The sequence below is a fragment of the Rissa tridactyla genome, chromosome 9 (assembly GCF_028500815.1).
Source record: "Rissa tridactyla isolate bRisTri1 chromosome 9, bRisTri1.patW.cur.20221130, whole genome shotgun sequence".
Taxonomy (NCBI): Eukaryota; Metazoa; Chordata; class Aves; order Charadriiformes; family Laridae; genus Rissa; species Rissa tridactyla.
In genome coordinates, this window is record NC_071474.1 from 46329258 (window position 1) to 46351381 (window position 22124).

At 40.1% G+C, this 22124-nt stretch overlaps 1 protein-coding gene across 2 annotated transcripts in view; it reads right to left on the bottom strand.

The window, feature by feature from the left end:
* The window catches only part of BRWD3 (bromodomain and WD repeat domain containing 3), a 57147-nt gene that overhangs the window by 27230 nt on the left and 7793 nt on the right, over positions 1–22124 (bottom strand). For both annotated transcript variants that reach the window (XM_054213744.1, XM_054213743.1), the window contains exons 5-12: positions 20397–20547; positions 17871–17969; positions 10606–10766; positions 8617–8838; positions 6908–7008; positions 6129–6199; positions 4857–4957; positions 3023–3063 (exon numbers count right to left, since the gene is read on the bottom strand). In XM_054213744.1, the coding sequence (XP_054069719.1) occupies positions 3023–3063; positions 4857–4957; positions 6129–6199; positions 6908–7008; positions 8617–8838; positions 10606–10766; positions 17871–17969; positions 20397–20547 (947 nt within the window). The remainder of the gene's footprint in view (positions 1–3022; positions 3064–4856; positions 4958–6128; positions 6200–6907; positions 7009–8616; positions 8839–10605; positions 10767–17870; positions 17970–20396; positions 20548–22124) is intronic.

The window sequence follows — 22124 nt, forward strand, 5'->3', positions numbered from 1 at the left end:
TACATGACAAGGACCTCCGGGTACAGGTGCAGTTCCACTGGCAAAGTTACAGTTTTGCTTGGAAGGCTCCTGCTCGCAGACATCCCTTAAACCTTTTGCCAAGCAAAATAAGGAATATGAGCAAAAGCTGGCATGAAACCATTTACATTAAGATGCTGATCACTAATCACAGCTTGTCATGCCACTCTCCAACACAGCTGTGCAGTCATTTGACGCACACACGTGCCTATAGGCACCTTTATACATTTTATCACGAGCATCCTGACTTTGCACAGCTTTAAAAACCGAAAGCTCTGCAGGGTGGAATGGTTCACTTCATAAATTTTAAGGCCACAGGATTACTGTTATCATCTAAGCTAACTAACTGGAAATTCATATATTTGCCTAGACATTCACATATTTGACAGGTATGTCGTCAGAGATAAGTAAGTTCTTATGGATAATAAAGACGACCAATGAAATGATCATCAAGACCCAAAGGCCTTAAGACTGTGCCTCTGTAACTGGTTCTGGATGGTGGCAGCAACCAAGGACTGCGAGTTCAGGGAGTACGTGATGTGTGGGTAGAGTGACTGTCCCATCTACTCAGCTCCAGAAAACAGTGAAAGTAAGTACTGTAGCTCATCATTAGTCACATAAACGAACACAGACTCACACAGCCCCCACACTCCAGCAAGTGTTAACTTTAGCCCATTTAATATCACACTTGGTGATGTTTGGCTATCCAGAGGTAGCCGTGACTCAGTGAAGGCTAAAGATAGTGGGTTGCAAGGAGACACCACAAAAACATGGTAGGACACTACTGAAGCATTACAAACCTTTGTGAAAAGCCAAACAATTGTAATAACAACAACACATGTAAAGGAATGTTTTATTCTCAATAAATTCTCAGACAAATTAAGCAGGGGAATTTTATCTACTCAGTAGACTGAATCCAAATTTGGGATGTGAGGATCCACTGCACCTTTACATCCCATTGAAGAGTTGTTCTTTGCTTATTCCCTCTTGGAAATAAATCAGGTTTTTTTAGGGTTGTTTTTTTTCCTGGCAATTTCAGAGTTGCAAAAATACAAGTGAGGGCCTGATTATTCATCATATCACATTTACCACTCTAGAACCTCACAGAAGCTGAGCTCTTTTGAACTGTGAGCGTGCGTATGAAAACAAACATTCTTCCCATATTTTTCAGAACTCCGAGAACCAGAAGAGACAACTTGCTTATTCACTGGCAGAAGAAATCATTCACCAAGGAATTAAAAATCAGACAGACGCTAAAGGGTGGATGGCCTCATGTTTCAGCAAAATATCAGCAATATCATATTATTTGGAAAATGTTTTCAAATTATGCTAATCATTGGCTGCTTTCTGGTCCCCTTCTGGTATAAATGATACAGAAAACATATGCAAGAGGAGTAAATTTTAACAAAAAACCCAACCTATACATAATTTATCAACAACACTCAGCTTCAATATTATTCTCACATGGAACATAAATAAGAGCAGACTGAAATAATGAAAAAAATAAAACCTCCAAGAGACAAGGTAGCTCTACAGTTCCTTGTTTTCCTTATGCATGATACTCATCATTTAGATGCCATTATTTCCTTGATTTCCTTCTGTCTCATTTCCAACAACACACCAAGTTTTATTTCCCCTTTCATGTTTATCTTCTTTTCATAAACGACTGCGAGGAGTTTGTACATCCTTACGGTCAGTGCAGACGGCGCTGCTCAGATGGTAATCTAAGAGCACATTTCATAGAGTCCTAAAATGTGTTGGGTTGGAAGGGACCTCTAAAGGCCATCTAGTCCAACCCCCCTGCAGGGAGCAGGGACATCTTCAACTAGAGCAGGTTGCTCAGAGCCTCATCCAGCCTGGCCTTGAATGTCTCCAGGGATGGGGCCTCCACCCCCTCTCTGGGCAACCTGGGCCAGTGTCTCACCACCCTCAGTGTAAAGAACTTCTTCCTGATGTCTGATCTAAACCCGCCCTGCTCTAGTTTAAACCATTGCCCCTCGTCCTATCACTTCTTCGGAACGCAGAGTGTCACATTCCCATACTACTTACTAGAGAGAAGACAGAGCAAGAGCAGTTGATAAAGTAAAGTGGCCTCCTCATCTGTGCCCCAGTACAGAAACAAGGGAAATATATCTCCTTCGAATGCAACAGCTACCGAAAGTGCTACTGTCATTGGTAGCTTGGCCTCCCCTTTGCCTCTCACTTGGCCGTCAGCACTGGCTACGGCTGGCAAATGGATGCGTGGCACAGTCACCACGCCATCCCTTCGCCTCCTGTAGCTTCCCTCTTTCCAGCAGAAAAAAGGATGCCCAAAAGTCACTAAATCAACCAAGAGCCACACAGATCAATAAATACATATATGTGCTTATTTTTCATCTCACTGTAACAGGACTGAAATTATAAAGCCAACAAGCTTTCCCCCACACACACATTTAACCTGATATTCTAGTTAAGAAAACTGAAGAAAGAACAGTAATTGAGAAACCAAATCCTGATCCCACTATAAACAATGAATATACTCAGACGTTATTGCCATCTTACCAGGTAAAAGCACCTGGCAAGAGAAGCTCCTTTAATGAAGGTCAGACACAGCTCCTTGCAGACTGACTCGTCTGACCATCTGTGAACGTGTAACAGTTCTAACTTTTGCTTAGAACTACATTTATTGTAACGCTCTTACTCCAGAAGTAACCCCCTTCTGTATTTAACACGGCTACCTGTGAAGACACTCTTACACAGAAAGGATATAAAATTTGGTTTCCAATTTGCTGTTTAAAAAAATACAAAGCAAAAGCACAATTACGGAATGCTTTTGTTGTTACAGCAGTTGACAAGTCCAAGCTCGTGGACACAACACGCATCTTGCGACATACTTTAAATAATTTGTCTAAGATTAATTAGAGCCCATGTACAGTCTTCCTGTTGCACCAAGTTTTCTCTGAAATGTTATTTGGAAAATTAAATACCATACTTCTTATGTCAAAAACCCAGGACAGCCGCTCACCTGTCACCATTGTTACAGAACTGGACTGCAACCACTTTGTCCTAAACAGGAGGGAGGAAAAAAAAAGTAGTAAGTGCTTTGTAAGCTGAAACACTCATTCAAAAAGATCTTAATGATGAGCTTCTGTTCAGCAAATTGCATGTTCCCATACATTTCCTATAACATACTATCTTACAAATTCAAGAACAGAAAAGTCATATTTGAAGTTAAAACCTCCCCAGACAAATTGTGTCAGACATGGAAATAGAGAACTTCAGAGAGGTGATGGCTTTGTGTTGCTCCAGAAGTAGCTCAGAGACAGAAATGATTTCCGACTCAGTCTCTCTGACACTTAAGAGGCTGAGGAGGAAGAAGCCGCAGCAGCTCCCGCACGGTGCCACAGGACCGTACACACCGGGGGGAAGTTCTGCCGAGGAAACTGTGCACCTTTCACACTCCAGAGTCAGCAGAAATAAGGGATCCCTGGAGCTCTCGAGGCCTCGTAGGTACAGCACTCCACAGGGTGGAGAAAGAAGGACTTCACCAAATAAATGATCGCAGCAGGTTTGCAATTTTTAGATCTAACATTAAAGCGCATCAAAATAGTTCATAAAAAAAAAAAATTACAAACCTTGGCTTTATTTCCACTTTTAAATTGTTGAGAAACAAATACTAAGTTTTAGGCACTGTTTTCCCCTTTGTTTCAGTCTGCTAAATATTTGTGTTGGCTACATGCGCTTGCTAGCTTTACTCCCACTGACTTCTCTAGCTCCTGATAACCGAGTGGCCAATTCCGGATTTTTTTCAGGGGCAGGCTGACAGCAGTCTGTGGTATTAAGAAGAGTAGACTTCCCAAAATTGAAGGAAATACAGTTTATTCCAAACCTGAAGTGGTGAATATAGAAATCATTTTTTCTTTTGTGAGCAAAATACTTGTAAGATTTGTTGGCTTGGAGCTCTGAGACTTAAATGCGAGACCCACGACTCCCACTGAAGTTCAGTGAATCGATTTAGACCTCAGCCTTAATCAATAAAATATTGTTAAGGTGGGCAGCTGGGCTATTGAGGTTCAAAGATAAATGCTCCAAACCCCTCAAAAGTGACAGCCCTATCGGTGTTGCTATAAGCTTGCCTTCCTGACATATTGTTTACCATACACATAATAAATAACGCAATCATCACCTGCTCTCGGTAGCAACTAAGAAACGAAGAAAGATTTGATACTGCTTCAGTGACACTTCTTTATACAGTTTCATTAAAACCGAGACATTCAACGGTTTTAATAAAAGCAATCAAGACTCCAACTTGAAAACTAACACCGAAAGTCACTGTACAGATAGTTCAAATAACTTGAATCTTTATGAAAACCCTTCTGCGTTACCTGAGGAAAGATGCTTTTAAGCTTGCTTTATTTTCTAAATGAAATTACCGTCATGATCCAAAGTTGGACTGCACACTTTAAAACCAGAATTACTTTGCTTTTTCTTGTTATGTGGATTTGTGGTCACAACTGAAGTCAAATACTCAACGGTAAATTTAATAAGAAAAATGACATTGTGCATGAAAACTGCTTTAATGCCTCATTCCAACATAGACTTTCTTCAAGAATATGCGAAAAATCACCTAGTCCCTCAGTTTCCTGGGGGAATGAAATACATAAAGCATATTTTACACGCATCTCCTGCCTCAGAGGAATTTCAAACTAAACATACCACAAATTTCCAGGCATTTAAATACCACAGTGTTTAGAGCCAACTAAACTCTAAAGACAGAAAATAAGAATGTACAAAACCTAAGTTCCTGAAATAAGGTAAAGCAGGCAACAAAGAGATTTGCTTTCCGATTTGTCTCTTACCGTATGAGATTCTAACTCAGCCATTTTCTCCGGAGATTCTGAGCCCAAATAATAAATTCTTATCACGTGGTCAGTACTACCTGTAGCAATGAACATGCCACCTATGAAAGACAGTGTTTTCTGTGAGAAGAAAAGCCATCCAAGGAACAACTTATTTTAATTACTGCTTTATTGTCAAAGCAGCAAACTACAGTTTTAAACAGAAAATTTCTATATAATCAAAACATACATCCTGAACAAAGACATTAACTCTGACAACTTCTACTTTGATCTGTATCTTCTCAGCCCACATCAGCTTTAGCATAACTATGAGCTCTACAATGTTTTTCAGCTGCAAACCTCTCTGCCCAAAGGAAGGGAATATTGCAAGTTACAAATTCATCCAACAAATTATTCTGCTTTCCCTCAGAAATTACCACGACGCTCTCCATCAGCCTCTGTGGAAAATCACAGATAGGGAACAGTTTCATATTCTCACTGGTCAATATCAAAGAAAATATTTAAGCGCATTGTCAATATCTGTTCGAAGCACGTCACAGAAATTATTGCCGAATCGGGAGTCCGTGATTAAGGTATTTTCTTGTAATGTTTGTTTGTTCTATTGTACAAAAAGAGGCACTATTGTGTAGTTTACTGTATTTAAATGGTTTTAGTAATTTCAGGATTTCTGGTTTTAAGAAAGGTACGTGGGCAAGGCTCACACGGCTCTAGAATATCTCTCAATGTCAGATAACAAAAATTAATGAGAAATGATGTAAGCTTGCTTATAAAAATCACTATTTTTGGAGAATTCAAAGCTGCAACAAAGGATGTCAGTCAAGCTAGTATTTTCAAACACATTGAACTGATCCTGCTAGAACTTAGCCAAATTTGGAAGATTAGCAAAAGTGTAACCTCTGACCAGAGGCCTCCTGTCTGCCAGATTTCAAGAACTTTTCACTCAAAAACTTTACAAGATAAAACTTTAAAAGGATGTTACAAAGAAAAAGTTCTAATGTGCCAAACAACACATTGAAAGCATAGGCTTTCTTGGAAGTGGTCAAGACATTTTAGCTTAAATTATAGAAAAAAAGGAAAAAAAAAAAAAAAACAGAAGTAGCATGAGGCACATGTTTAGCATGGAAAATTTCAAACCATGGCAATTTGACAGTGCTGTAATTAACTGAAAAAGGGTTTCATACATTTTTTTTATTCAAAAAGAAGTTACAGTTTTGTCACCAAAGGAATTATAGTTCATAAAATACATTCAGCTACGCTATAATGCATACATACCGGAACTGAAAGATGAACAAGATATCTGAACACCGGGCCTGGACCTCTCTGCAAATTTTACAGGGCGATCCCTATATGCAACAAAACAACATTTATATTTTTCATTACTTTATTCCGATGTCGTTTAACAGGAATAGTGCACTGCAGCGCAGCGGGTAAGGTCAATACGCTCATCCTAGTTGTCTTCATTTCAGAATTCACACCTAAGTTTGCTAGAACTTATTTTTCATTTCAGTCATTTTCTTTCTTAGTTTAGTAAGAAAATAATTTTCAAAATTGCAAAGGCTATTTAACTTACTTATCAAGATATTCACCAATTCAAATCTATTTAAACCAGAACCTGGCAAGCCATTAGTCTAATATCATTTAATCCCTATTAATTACAAGCTTGATGCCATCTACATACGTGTGTTCTTCTGATTAAAAGCAAATAAATTCTTCTGCCTTTACATTTTGCATAAGGATTTTACTCCTAAACATAAAAGCTGGAAGTTTTTCCACAATACTGGCTTGCCAAGCACAAAACCCAGAAATAATCGCCCTGATCTCTGCCTCCCCTCTGGGTTGTACCACCACAGAGTCCCCAACACACATGAGAAAGCGCTCGCTGCCCCACACACAGGTACGGGACTGTCTCTGGGAGAACATACCCCAAGAAACTTCTTTATTGAGAAAGAACACACCCCCTATTTAATTATCTCAGCATTCGTCTCCATGCTAAAACTCAAAATAAATGCTTCCTTTATTTAAGATCATTATAATTATCTAAACAGGCTTACTTAAATTTCATGGTGTTAGCATGCCACTGCCAGAAACAGATTGTTCCGTCAGCACCAGTAGAAGTGAGGTATCGTGTTGTTCCTTTCCTTGCTGGAGAGAACTAAAAATAAAAATTGTAACAGTTAAACCAGCTAATTTCTTTCTCCCCTTACATGCTGGAAACTTGTAAATGGATGTTGACAAGAACCTTTTTCACGAACGTATTAGCTTTCTCCCCAGGAGTACAGGCCATAGCACCAGGGATAAGCACAGAATCGGCTCTTCTATAAAAGTAAAGCTGAGGAATGGAAAACATCTACATTTTGACTACCAAGTCCTTGTTTCTACCACACAAAAGTTAGCAAATTGGAGAAATGAAACAAGCCTAGATCCTCTTAATGGGGCAACAAGATGAGGAAATACTTCTTTCTAGGATGGAACTGGATCAGACATGGTAACAAAGACAAAAATGATTCCTGCATCCAAGCAGAACAAAGAATAGCAGCACAGTAGGACCCCCACACCCTCCCTCTGCCTCTCTAAGGAGTAGGAAAGCTTTTCATCCCGAAGTCTCACACTTTAATTTCATAACTGCAGCAGTAACTTTAATCCTCTGGCAACCTGGTATTTGATAAAGGGATCAAACGCTGTTTCCTCAAAAAGCCATGACTGATTGCGATTATATTCTAAATTACCAGAGTTTTACAAAGAGCTTGTGAGGGATGTATATAAACATAAACAAATATTAGACAAAACACAAAACCAGGTTGTAAACTATGGGTCCAGAACAGCCACCTTAAAGTAAGTAACTTGCGGCATAGTTAAAATGAGATGAAATTGGAAGCGTAGACAAGAGGGGGAGAAATGAGACTCCCAGGGACTACTGGGATGTTGGAGAAGACTGCGCTGAATCAAAGGCAGCACGGCTCCAGAAGAGAGGGACTCTGAGCCAAACACCCCCGCTCATCCCCCTCTGTGTGCATAACCTGCCAAATTGCAGGAATTGTCTTTTTTGATCCTGGAATTTTGTTTTGTTGGAGGTCTCTGCCTGGCTGTTGTGGGGGTTTTTCTTAAAGCAAATAGACTGCAAATTACTAGCCATTATTGACTGTGCCACTGCTAGTGCTGAGTGCTGGCAGCGTAGTCGTGTTTTTCCTGCTCCGCTATTGCTCGCTGGATGCTGGTCACACAACTGAAACTGCACGGGCACAAGTACAGATTCTCGCAGACCCTGACCCATGCTGTTCTGTGGCTGCTGCAGCATCTACGATACCCCAAACAGCGCCTTATGGTACAGGCAGAGATAACGAGCAAGTAAGAAATGTGGAATAAGGGGTTTTATCTGACGGTAGTCCTCTGAAAAATAAACGTTCTCTATGAACAAACGTCTGTTGGTTCAGTCACTGTGCAAGGACTACCATCAAAGATGCCAGCCATTTCTCCCTGGCTCCGCTAGTCGATCTGATGCTCCCAGTGGCCACGCATTTACTAGATCTAAGGAAGCAGTAATGGGACCAGAGAGTTACAGGCAGCTGGAAAAAACAGGATCATCCCCTCAGGCAGCAGTTGGCCACTGCGCAGGAGTGAGTTTGCCAGGATACAAATTGGGTTGGGGCAAATCCACACTGCCAAACAGAGATGAAAAGATACGCTTTATCCCTGATTGCTAATCCACACCTCTTAGTGCTGTTTTAATTCAACGATTTAGGGAAAAATTGTTATTCTTTACCTGTATGGAAGTAATGGAAGCTGAATGGCCCTGCAGCACTGCGACTGGGGCACAGGTTCGAAGACACCATACCCGCACTACTTTATCACAACTGCCTGCGGCGAGCAGCGTGTTCTCGTAGTTAACAGCCATGTCGGAAATTTCAGCCGAGTGTCCTCGCAATGTTGAGAGCAGGCGCCCATCATCTGTAGCCCAGATTTTGACCAAACAATCATCTGACCCCTAATGACACACAAAAATTTCCAAAGATTATATAAAATAATACGCTATGTGTACATAATACAGAGGTACACTGCAGATGAACAAGTATCTAAAACACCATTGCGCCATGAACCTCCCAGAAGAACAATTTCAGTGGGATTCCAGAAGGGCACAACTACCTGAGTTTGGGGATCATCGTGTGAGGTCAAGGATTTAGATATTTATAAAACAGACATTTCATACTAAGATATGATTATCGCTGCTAATGTAACTCCTCTCAGTACAGTTCAGTAATAATTAAGGTAAATTTAAGAAGATAAAGTGTTTCATTACATACTACCAACAGTCTTTATTTATCTGTATGAGCCAGATCAAACCAGTAGTAAAATCAAAGTGATCGTAAGAATTAAGCTCTAAGGAAAAAGAGCACCTAAGCGCTTGGGGGGGTCTCAGAGCCCCTGCCACGCTCCTGGAGCTGAGAGGCAGCTGTACCACGAGCTTTGATTTCTGTTAACAGAAGAAAGTTGGGACACTCGAAGAGAGAACCCATGCAACATCACGTGCAACCAAAACACTATGTCAGTGAGATCTCAGTTCAGGACACAATTCAAAAGCATATCCAACACAGACCACTGTAAAATAGTAGCAGCTACGTAATTTCATCCTCAATCGCAATATCACCAAGAATTTTTAGGCAGTTCACAGACCTTTCCACTATTCAGATACTATAAAAATACTGATACTAGTGGGTGCGATTGCCATTATATACTCAGAAACATAACACTATAAAACTAACTGCAGTATCAACATCATTTGATTTTAAATTACATTTTATTAACTGCAGGTAAATTTGAACGCAAATCACTTCCAATTCCTCATATAACAGGCAGATGAGAAAGATTTCTTTATCATGTAAACAAAAATGGAAAGTTCACTATGACCCAGAGTAATTACCATAACAACATCCCTATTTAACCAATTCATGAGTGGAGAAGCTACCAAGAACACAACGCCAACAATTAACCTGCCAGGTAATCTGTTTCTAAACACCTATTGGTACCAGACAACGGCAAACACAAGACAAGGATTAACAGTTAAAAGATGCATTATTAATTTGAAAAAAATCTGTTAATTTTTAAATACGCAGGGCAAAAAGCAAGGGCAGTATCACAGACATGTATGTTATTATGTTTCAGAGAAAACTTAAAATAATGTTCATATATTCATTAAGATACTACAAATTCTAGAAAGAAAATCTAGAAGTAATGAGGTATTCTATTCATCATCAAGTTTTTGCTGAAATGTAAGGAAAGGATTGGCAGCATTTCCAAGGTTACTGAAAGGTAAAATGTAGTTTTAAAAAAAAGTATTAAGATTTAACCCAGCAAGCAGCATACAAATTAATTCAAAACCCCAGAACACTGCAGGTGCCATTCAGCAAGAAAGATGATAAATAAAGAAAACTGAGCACGTGTTTCAAGTAGGAGTTGCAAGCTCTGGACCAGAACAGCTCTGCTATAAGGTTCTACGTGAGTAAGCAGATATCTGACTAAGTTTCGGTCTACTGGAGCCATGAGCAATTTTAAAATACCCAGTCAAGTGAAAAGTGAAAATTTGCATAGAAAGAGATGGGTTTTCCATACATTTCAAGATTTTTCTTCCCTTCTTTTGCTGGAAGCCGTGTCTGCATCTCAGTCAGTGACTAAGAGGCTGTTGCAGGACTTTGGAAAGAAAGAAATCAAACTAAGCAAATCAATCTTCCAAGAAAAGTACAATTCTTAAACTTACTGTAAAAATTCTTCTCCCACTGCGATCAAAGGCTATACAATAAACAGATGATAGATGTCCCAAAATCCTCTTATGCATTTTCATGTGTTGGTAGGTGGACGTTGGGAACAAGTGGCTGAAACGTCCACATCCAGTTAACTGCCTGGCAGAAATTATATTTACTGGGAGAGAAAAAGAAAACAAAAGGAAAACTAAGACATTAATTTTAAATAAATATTTAAATTTTAAATAGATATTAACTCAAATATCATGTTTAGCAACAGCTTTATTATTATAATCCATAAATCCGGGCCTCTTTCACCTTGTCAGAAGATTCTGTAGAGTCTTGTAAAAGGAAAGCCCACTCCTGACGAAGCCTTTCAACACCTACCACACCAAACACCGCACCTGCTCTCTTACACAAAAATTAAAGCAAAATAAAGAGTTCCCATCACAACTAGAAGTTATTCCAAGTGATCAATTCATGAACAGGCAATGGATACATTTATTCTGTATGAATTTGGAACACTTGATATTAGTAACATATAATTTTCTTACAACAATTACAACAAATTTATTTTTGGAGTATAACAATAGTTTATTTTAACTGCTTTTTTTTTGTAATAAAAGTCTTTCTTTGGAATGGGTTCCCGATCATATGTCACGGTCAGTGGTTTTCCACATGTTCCCCACAAAACCTCTCTAAGCAGCAGAAGCACCACCATTGCACTTCTATGACAATGTTATTGAAGAATAAGAAATACGTGGCACCGACGGAAAAAGTCAAAAGAATGGCAGGCACCAGAAAAAACTGCAACAGCCACAAACTCTTTTATATTGCTAAACCTAGGAGTCCTTACCAGAACAGCCCGAAATCTAAATGTACAAACACATCATGGAAAAAAAGCACTGTTAGCAGTTTCACTGACGATAACGATGAATCTTTCTACTAGACAAGAAAAGGAGGAAACATTTGCTGGGACATGCCACCAAATGAAGATCATTACGGCTGTAGAATACAGAAAGATCTTAATTCTAATTAATTCTAATCAAATCTTGGATTTGATGCATAATTTGAGATCATTTTGGCTATTTAATTTTACCTAATTTATACCACTTCAACTTTTGATTTTGAAGTTTTGAGAGGTTTTTTTCAATGGCGCTTCAAGATCTAACATTGCCATATTGGTGGGTTTTGTTGAGTCCTTGTGATAGCAGGCGCCCAGAAGAAACCCCTTATCTTGTCTACTGCACATTGAAGTAGGCAGGGCTTCACAGAAGCAGCATGAAGCTCTTTAGTACCTTTCAAGCCTTTAGTTTAAAAGTATAGTGAACAACTTGACCCATTTTCTTAATTGTATTATTGTATCATTGCCTATCTACATAAAAAAAGATTACGGAATATGTTTAAAAAAAAAATATCTACAAAGTCAAGAAGCATCATTTCAAAGGGCTACTAACCCATACACTTCTGTACATTTATAAGATTGAAGCATTTATACGCAAGCAGAGAGGTAAATGGGCAAGGAAAATAAATTTTTTCCAGATTTACAAACAGTATTTTTGTTTCTCAGTTTTACACTCTGAAATTTGGACTATTTTTAATCAGTCAGTGCAATCACAACACTACATATTAGAAAACAAAAGGCTGCATAAAAGGTGTAGATGCTTGCAAAAGTCATCAGGCTCCCACCATGACCTTATCTTCAGTCAATATTTGTTTTTATGTAAAAACACATATTCAGCAGTACTAAAAAAAGCAAGACACGCTAAATCAAATTCATTTACTATCTACCTACTATTCAATTGATACCTGACACTATACAGGAACCGTTAAATGGAAACTGTCTCCCCTAGCAAAGTAAAAATGAAATCTTTAACCCTTTTTCCATCTCTTACAGGAGGGCACAGAGACCCCATCGCGACAAATGCTGTACAAAGGTACTGTCAGGTTTGACACACATTATTTTATGTATTATTTAAGTATGCCAGCTTAAAAGCCAAGTTCTTGAAACTATTACACCTCTCTTCCCCCGACACTGTGGACAATGTTATGTCAACACAGGGATGTAGTAAGTTAGCAACATGGTAATTCTGCTGTGCCTTTCAGTGCTTAAATCATTCAAATACATAATAACAGTGTATCTGCCTTTAAACAATTTCAAATGGCTTTGAACTTTTTTTTTTAACCACACAAAGAACTGTGTGAATCAAAAAGGTATACTTGCATTTCAAAAATATTCCCGATAATCACAAAGCCTTCTGTGTACTACAGCGTTCCCATGCAATCCTTCTGAAAATCTACCACTGCTGTGTGTTGCAAATCACACGACAGAAACACTGAAAGGTATGAAGAACAGTCAGGCACCTAGAACTCATACAACCTTTCATTTGGCACTCAGTGTCTAACCTTTCCAGTCGATTCCCAGACTTGCAACCAGTTCAGCTTCAGACAATGTGAAAGCAATTTCACTTTTTTCTGTGTCTACTTCCCTATTTGCACAATGGGGACAAGCCTCCTCAATCTCCCATGGAAAATTAAAAAATTAAAAGCACTGCTTATGAAATGCTTCAGTCACAAGTTTCAGAGAAATACAGAACTACTGTTATGCCATCAGGAGCACCGGCTTTATCAAAGCAACAGCATCTTTGAACAAAAAGTACCAGGTATTCAATGTATCTGATCCTCACTACAAAAATGCTTAGGGTATCCCAGAAACGTATGCCACACACACACTGGGATTGAGACCCTTGTCTTCCTGCACTTTATACTATCACTGCCTTCAAAGGAACTGCAAAGTAACCCACACACACACAGAAAAGAAAACAAAACAAACATCCCCGATTCCAGTTCTCAGTTTTTTTGGTAGAAGATTAATACACAATATCTAAAGAGGGAATTGCCCACACAAGACAAAAAGCCCCGTGAAGTTTGCTTTCTTCAGTACAATGAAGTTATTGTACTCATAAAGCCTAAAAGAATTTAAAAAACCCTGATTCCCACACAGAGAATTAGGAACACAGTGGCCCTAAAAACTTTTAGCAACCTACCTAATTATCTGCTGTACTTCATGCCATACTGGGCATAACAGCTGCCAAGTCTACCCCCTCACTATTTGCTACAAGGAAAAAAAGACTTTCAAAACTGTATATTGATGTTATTTCACATAAAAAGTGAGCATATCTAGTCTTCTTGTTAAGAAAAGTAAGTTCGTTTTGCCCACAAATGGAAAGGCCGCCTTCTCAGATGAAGTTCCTCACTTCTAGCTGCTGAAATGACTGCCACCTCGGAGCAGAGATGCCACCGATGCTGCCATGGGAGGTGCATCTTCTCTCCCTTGGTCCGTGCTGGGCGCAACCTGCCCCGGCCTCAGCGCCTGGCATGCTGGGGACAGCCCTGGTTACAGTCACGCACTAGTACCTCCTCAAACTACCCACCTGTGGGACTACTAACCGAGGGTGGTATGTGGTAAAACGCACGCGTTTTTCTTTGTCACAGACCTTGGTCCTCGAAGATCACACCTTCAGGAAAACTACAGTCCTCAATGCAAGTACAGGCACAGTTGCAGAGGGGAGTCATATACACTGTACAACAGTAATTCTTAAATCACAATCCATTCTATTAGAGGTAACAACACAAATGTAAAAACCCTCACAAGAAAGCTCACCTAGGAAGGACAAAACCAAACCCCTGCAACAATAACCCATCAGTGAAAACAAAATTTAAAAAACAATCAGCAGACATTGCAAATTTCAAACCTAAGTCACAACTTCAGAAGGAATTAAAACATTTCAGCGTGGACAAAGTCCTGCTGCAGGAGTTTTTAAACTGCTTGAATTCTTCCTCTCCTGATAAACCCTTACCTCATTGCAATTATTGCAAGCAAAAATAGAAAACAGAATACCGGTACAAATGTTTGTTTTAAAAATAGTTGCTCTAGTATTAAGGGTGACGACTTCACATCATGCTATTTTACCTTTTGAAATCAGCGCTATAACTTTGTAATGAGGACGTAACATTTCACATAGCCAGGGCACATGGTGAGTTCATCTGTGACCTCATCGCAGGGCCTGATCAAGCACGAAGATTGGGTACCACTCGCAGAGTGCAGAACACAAGTCTGGATTTCATAAGAACACTGGGAAATAGACACGGTTGGCTCACACATGCAAAATATCTTCTCAGAGAGTGGATGTGTGGCCGCAGAGACAGTTAGACCCAGTAAAAGCACCGAAACAAAGTGTTCCAGCTTTCATAGCTGCTGACCTCACGGCACCCCTTTACAGCAGAGAAACATCATTGATTTTCTGAGCTCATTCGAGCACTGCTATTTGGCAGGCCTAAGGTAGCTGGATCACCTTGACTGTAAATTTCCATACAGCCAAACTGCTTGTTCATTGAGATGGGCTACGGACTTCCTGGTTCCAAATTTTGCGTTACTTTCACTAACAACAGTTACCCACATAAAGGCTTTCATACTCGGGATGAAATAGCTCTAGTAATCAACTAAAGAGGAAAAACAATCTTCTTTCTAATCTGCTTTGTGTTGCCTGCAAAAATAATTTAAAAAAAAAAAAGTGTCTGACAAAATCGAAGTAATATTCAAAAGCAGGTTTATCCTAAGTGAATAAATCCCATTGCTGAGGTACTGTATGACCAATCTTTCCATTTTCTGACTGGAAGAGCATAAAGGGAGTTCTAAACATATCACTACTCCAAAACCTGCAAAGAAACCATCTAAAAGACCATCCTCACCATATTCCCTGTGATCTCCTGTCAGCAGCAGAAAGCTGTGACAGCATTTTCCCTTCCTCTCCTCCCCCCGCAGATCACCACAGACCTCCAAGACACAACACCCAAACACCACGTTCCTGAGAAGGACTTCCACAGGTCAGCACTTTCTCGGAGACTCCCCCAGTCAGAAGATTCACAGCTCTGCACAAACATGCTGGGAAAAGGCGACACTGATTTCTTGCTCCAGTTCCACTGTGCAGGACTTTTGGAGTACAGACCGCAGGGTCCAATCCCAACCCCATGCAGAGGAAGGGCAAACCACTGCAGGTACCCACTCATCCAAGCTGGGAGAGCAACCACAAACAATCCCATTCTCGCAGCAGAAAAACACACGCATGGTGGCAAGCTTACATCTTTATCACTGGAAGGGAAGTGATATAAGAATACTTCTAGCTGCTAGTTCTACACCTTATTTACCTGTCTACACAGGCAATTACACAATCACTTCATCTCACTCATGAACGCACATTATTATGGGTGTCTATTACTTCAGCCCAACTACTTCAGCAAGTAATTCCAGAAAACTCAACCTGACTAAGCCAGCACAGTATGGGAATTCACAATTATGCTGAAATATTAAAGAGGTTGGGCATACTACTTCATCTTGCATTTTAAAACAAGACACACACACACAGAGCAGCATCTGTGGCTGTCACTACTCCCCAGAGAATGCACCCATTTCGCACAAATATACAGAGAAGAATTTTGTAACTTCCACTTCAGGATTAACAACGAGGAATCCCAAAATCAAACTCCTGCCTCCTGTACAGCTTAAATATAGTCAACTTTTTATTTTAATCTTTATATGCATTTTCCTCTCTTACTAGTAGTTTATGTACCTACACCAAGGAGGACCATATTCTTCCATGAACCAATACTTATAAAAATTAATTCCAGGCTATAAAAGACCCTTTTCCATAAAACACCTTTGTATTTCTTAAATAGCAATTCATAGGAAAACACCAAAACCCACAAATCATTCATTCTCTAAGTCACTAAATAGTCACCAGGCAGGCAGCACAGACCTTTGTCATGAAAACATGACAAAGTCAAGTCGGATCTGCTAGTACAGTTCATTAATAATACTGTATATTCCAAAACCACAGTCTGATTTGTCTCTTATGAAAGAATTTATCCAGGAGCCCCTATAGAAATACAACTATAGAAGTTGAGTGTGTGCAGTAAACGTATAACCTAGCCTATTCGCAGTTGGGCTGATGGATTGCTAACAAAAAAGTAACCAGCCTAAAAGAATAAACACACAGATATGTACATCAGTAACCATACTAATAGATGGAAATAGTTTTCATTTTTAACGTCCACAGCATGACTCATAAATTATCTGACAAAAGCAGCAAAAGTACTAATGCAATAATTCCCTATGCACTAGTTCCAGGCAAACGTCCATTTCTTTTTCATACAGAAGACCAGTAATTAAATTTGCTATTCCGTCACACTGCTGCCACAACACCACAGAGCTTATGCAAAGCATGCTATCGATTTCAACCACAAACGGCCCGGTCATTGTCACTTTTGTGTCTGACAAAGATTAATTTTTAGTAATGAGAGAGAAAGTACAGAAGCACAGAGGAAGAGACATGGCAGAATGAGAAGACTGCTTTCATCACCCCTGCATCTCCAAAGGGAAGGGAGAAATGTACGTCAATGCATCTCCTAACAAAGCAGGAAAAGCCTACACATTTTCACAAACACACATAAATACAGATAAAATACCCTAATAAGAAAACAAATCACGACCAACAGGACTTACATTTATAGCTGCAAGAATCAAATTTGTTTGCTATAAAAAGAGTTAATGAAAGTTCTGACCATACAAGGAAAATACTTTTCAGTTTAAGCAAAACAGAGAAGCTCTTTGATGACATGTAAGCTGAATGCCTACACGCATCTGGGTTTTATACAAGTTCTTTATCGAACTATGTGGACAAGTGAAATTGAACTAATACAAACGTTGGTTTGGTGATTATTTCCTTTTTGAAAACGGATGTTGCAAGGAGTCTGTTTTCTGTCATAATCGAACTAAAAATGAATTCTTGAGTCAAAAAAGTTCTCTGGGAGCCAGGCGCTTTGTTCTGACTAAGATTCTTGAATGAAAAGATTGTCTACATGCTCCTGTGACCACGCCTGTTCAATCTTATAAGCATATGTACATATTACGTAGGTGTATCATAAAAAAATACTCAAGCACATTGCCCTCCAAACAGGAAGTTGTCGTGCAAAGCTTTTCAACGTGTCCACAATGTTTTAATATGTGTGCATACATTATGGAAGATCCAAGCCTGAATAAAACAAAAAGGGTTATTCTATAGTCAGTGAGAAACCTTTTTTAGACAATTCATGGTAACATGTCAAAAAAAGCCATTAATGCAAACCCATAGTAGTGTTTCAGTCAGTAAGAGTAACTTTCAGCTGGAACAGTAATAAAAATACAGAGAAGAAAAAAACACCTTATGTATGTTTCCAAACTCACCCACATTTGGTGGTTTCCCATAATTTACAGGGAGTTCGGGAGGCCGCCCTCTGTGAAGAGCCGCAAACGCAGATCCTTTCCATAGCGTATGTCTGAAGTCTGTACCGGCAAGATTAACAGCGGGTTGGTGAAACAATTAGCCAAACTGGGTCCAACTGATCTATTCTTCTTAGAATCAAGAGCATCAAGCATCACTCCCAGCATCCCAAAATAAGACCGGTCTTTTAAAATAGTCTGTCAGAGACCTAGCACTTAAAGAAGATTGCTACTCCATTTCTAGTTAGTAAGCGATGTGACTGTAAATGGTTTCAGCTTAGTTTTGCTTCATTATGGCAAGTAGGGAGTCTAAACTGATGGAAAGAAAAAGAGAGTGTAAAAAGTGGGTGCACTTTGTATTGAGTCAGCACTGAATTTTGGTGGGGTTTTAGTCCTTCTGCAATCCCAACACATACAGGACCTCTCCTTATGAACTGTACATTTGAGAATACATACACGCACGCATATTTGCTCCCTGAAAGTGGGAGAAGTGAGATTTTTTTTTTTTTTTTTCTTCAATAAATCTGTTTTCCTGCAATTGGTGGCAATATGCCCTCCTTTCAGATTCTCCTCTGCACCCCACCCCCCTCACCCCAAAAAACATTGTTTTTAAAATGAAGACTGTTTTCTTTAAAGACTCTCCAGCTATCTGCTGCCAACTGGCCTCAGTAAGCCTTCTCTCTAGAACAATAGTGATTTTTCTGAGACTGTTCAGAGTGCCTCAGAAATTAGACCTGGACTTCTTCCATTTCTGGCCATCTGGAAGGAGAGAAATGAGCTTCCATGGTGAACAAGGACTGAAACAGAAGGATAGTGCCACAGATTGGTGGATCTGTGTATCACCCTTTAGATCTCTGAATATGAAGTGCACAAGCTTACGTGACTCAAAGAGACTCCTGAGAGCACCTTCTGATTAAAACCCAAACCGTACCACGGAGTATTACAATGATACATATTAAAAACAGCACTCAGACTTTCTAAAATAGATCAAAATAGCTATAAATACTAATGGTAAATGGAAACTTCATACTGGGGAGCAGAAATCCATGTATGTCAGCTTGGAAAAAGGTACGATGTTTCATATTAGTGAGTCTGCTTTACAAAGCAAATAGCACAATGTCACAGCACTTTTTTCTGAAGGAGGAAAAACAAAACCCACCATAAATATACTAGAAATCTTTTCGCAATAAATTTATCACATGGCTTAGGAAGCACTACATCTTTCAGTGATTCATCTAGCCTTTGTCCCCTAACTACCCTAAGAAAATTCTGTTTCCCTGCACAAAAATGTTTATTTTCTCTTTACATTTTGTTGCTCTTTTCTTCTAAGATGCAAACTGAATGTGATATGAAGGAACTTTTCTCTGCAGGCCTCCCTGCAAACCTGAAATTCTCCACCCAATTATGGAAAAGCATAGGAAAAGTAAGACTCAGTCCCAAAGCTCTGCGTAAGGAAACATGCTTGCAAACAGAACACCCCTCCAGGTGATATCCAGTGGATCAGCAGTGTGACTTCACAGGATGCAGCAAATAAAGTGCTCAACCGCCACTGGAACAGGAAGGTCCTGCTCTCCTATCCCTCCTCCTCTCCCAGAATGACGCTCCAGCTGTCTATGTCACCTCCAGACCAGGAGCTAATTTAATTCCCTACAACAGCAGGAACAAACTTTGCAACATTTTAGCTCTCTGAATCACATCACAGGATCAAGTAAGTTCTGGCTCCTACAAGGAAGAAGTGACATGGGCATGGAGTGAGGAGGGAAGGGAGGAACCGCTCTTTTCAATAGCGGACGTCTCTCAGATCTGTTTAGTTATAACACAAAACTCTGCTCTCAGGATCATTATCTCAAGTAGAGCAGTTTTTCAAAAGGAATAGGACTGGTGCTCTATTCATGAAGGGGATGGGGGCTTTCATTCAAATTAACTTTAAGCAAGGACGAGCAGGAATTATCACCGAAGAATCAGTCTCACCCTCTCCCACCCTCTAAATGCTGCCCCAAGTGCCATCCTGCCCTTCGAGTTCACACACCTGTCCACACAGCCAGGGAATCAAATAATGGAACAAACCAGCCTGAAAAACAGCCCAGCAAAATATATAGACTGCTGGGTTATTTTAGACATGGGCATGCGTATATGTATATGAAAAAAATAGCTATTTTTCATACGGATCCAATCTCTAATTGAGTGCATCACATCACTTACACCAACACCAGTCCAACATGCTGGGGAGGGGAGGCAGGGGAAGCAAGTAACAAGTTCAGGCAACTGTGGGCAAGAGCTGCTTAAGATGGCACTTTCTACCCAAGGAACATATATGTAACAGGGCCAGCAATAACCACATTTTAGCAAGACTGCAACAAGAAAGCTGACAAGCATAGGAGACAAACCAGGGTTCATGCAAACACACACAGATACCACAATACAAATCGAAACAGAAGAGGGTTTGATCATTAAAACAAAATTCAGTCACACATAAATTGATAATCTTACCTTTTGCTGCCCTTAATAGAGACTGGCGCCCGACACCTAGCAAAGTCTGCACGCCTAGGACACTCTGTGGGATTTCCTTGTCTAAAAGGGGTCCGAGTCTCTCACAGATCCTAAGAAGATAATCCGGAGGGATGTGTGCATTGACAGCCACCTAAACATATAAATAACACAGTTTGAAAATTGTTTTGCTCTTGCTGCTACTGGTATTTCTTTGTTTGGTTCACAGTCAAGTATTAAAGTCACTGAAATCAAGTCTAAAACCCCTGAAAACCCCCTCAAAATTAATTATACCAAAGATGCCTTTTAAAGTGACATGAACTGTTGATAAAAGTCATACCAGAAATTCCAGGTGGTGGCAGCTACAGTTATCCCTTAAGAACAAACAAAAATCCCTGAAGCTCAGAGGTCCCAGCACAGTACTCTAATCGAACAAAGTATTGCCTGGGGACTTTTTTTAAGCCTTTTTAACCCTTCCGTTCATTTTTTTCACATTTCTTGCTTAGCCGAAACACCCTTGACAGACACTCACATTACTGTAAGAAGCACATGTGCTAAAGCCTAAAAAACCCAAACATTATCCTAAAAGCAATACCTAGTCTCCAGTTTTTAGCTACTGGGAGTTGGCATCTTTAAGATCCATACATGTAGATTCCTAATTTGTCATGTTGAGAAAACATTCTTCTTTTTTCCCCTTTAGACAGAGATTGTTTTCTATAGGGATACAATAGTTTTTCCAACAATCTGTTCAAACAGCAAATAAATTGTGCCTCATTATCCAGAATGTCCTGCACTTGCCCGATTTCTACGATATTTACTAGCTGGCAGCAAAAGCTCAGCATCAGAGCTTATTTAGCTCCTTCCATACAGGAAATACAGCTACATTAAAGATCAACTCTAGCAGGTCACTCAGCTCTTACGTACCTGTGATTGACGATGGAAGAACTAGTTGTATTAGAACTATTTACAACTTTTGTATCTGTTGCAATATTATGAAGAGATTGTCATAAGCCAGTGTTCTGTTTTACCAAGCCACAAACTAATGCCAAATAATACTAAAGCTGACTCGAAAGGGCCAGAACGGTGCTCATTGTAAAGAAATAACAGCAGGCATGTGCCTGTGCACGCCCCTCTCTCCTACACGACCACTTCAAGTGTGCCCAGTCACAGGCCAATACTGGCGACAGGGCTGTGAGCGCTCACCACCCACACAGCTCCTTCCCAGTGGGGTAGGACAAGTTTTTGCGCAGCTGCAGTGAGCCAGAATGATTCCCCAGTTTGGCTAAAAGCATGACCAAGCTCCCCTCTACATCGGCTCCGGTGCCCACCTCCCGCACAGGGAGCCGTTTCAGCCCCCCTGGCTGGGAACGCTCACCCGACAGAAGAAGGAAAAGGTTTTCTGCCAGGTTTAGCAAAGCTGACTGTGATTCAGAGAAGCATGAGAGCTGGTGGAAAGCATGGAACGAGACCACTTCTTTCAACAGCAGAGCACCATCAGATAAGCCCAGCTATCCTGCCCACCCAGACCCCAGGGATATGCCCCGGCACACCAGAGGGAGCGGCAGGCATTGGGAAGGAGGAAAAGGTAAGTACTTCACTCACAACTGCTGCCAAAACATTGTTCACTGAACTATGTCATCAAAGAGGTTATTACTACATGTCATTGGGAAATCGTTCGTTCCAATTGGGCAACAGCAATGGTGCTACAGGGCTCAACGCGGTGAGTCAGGT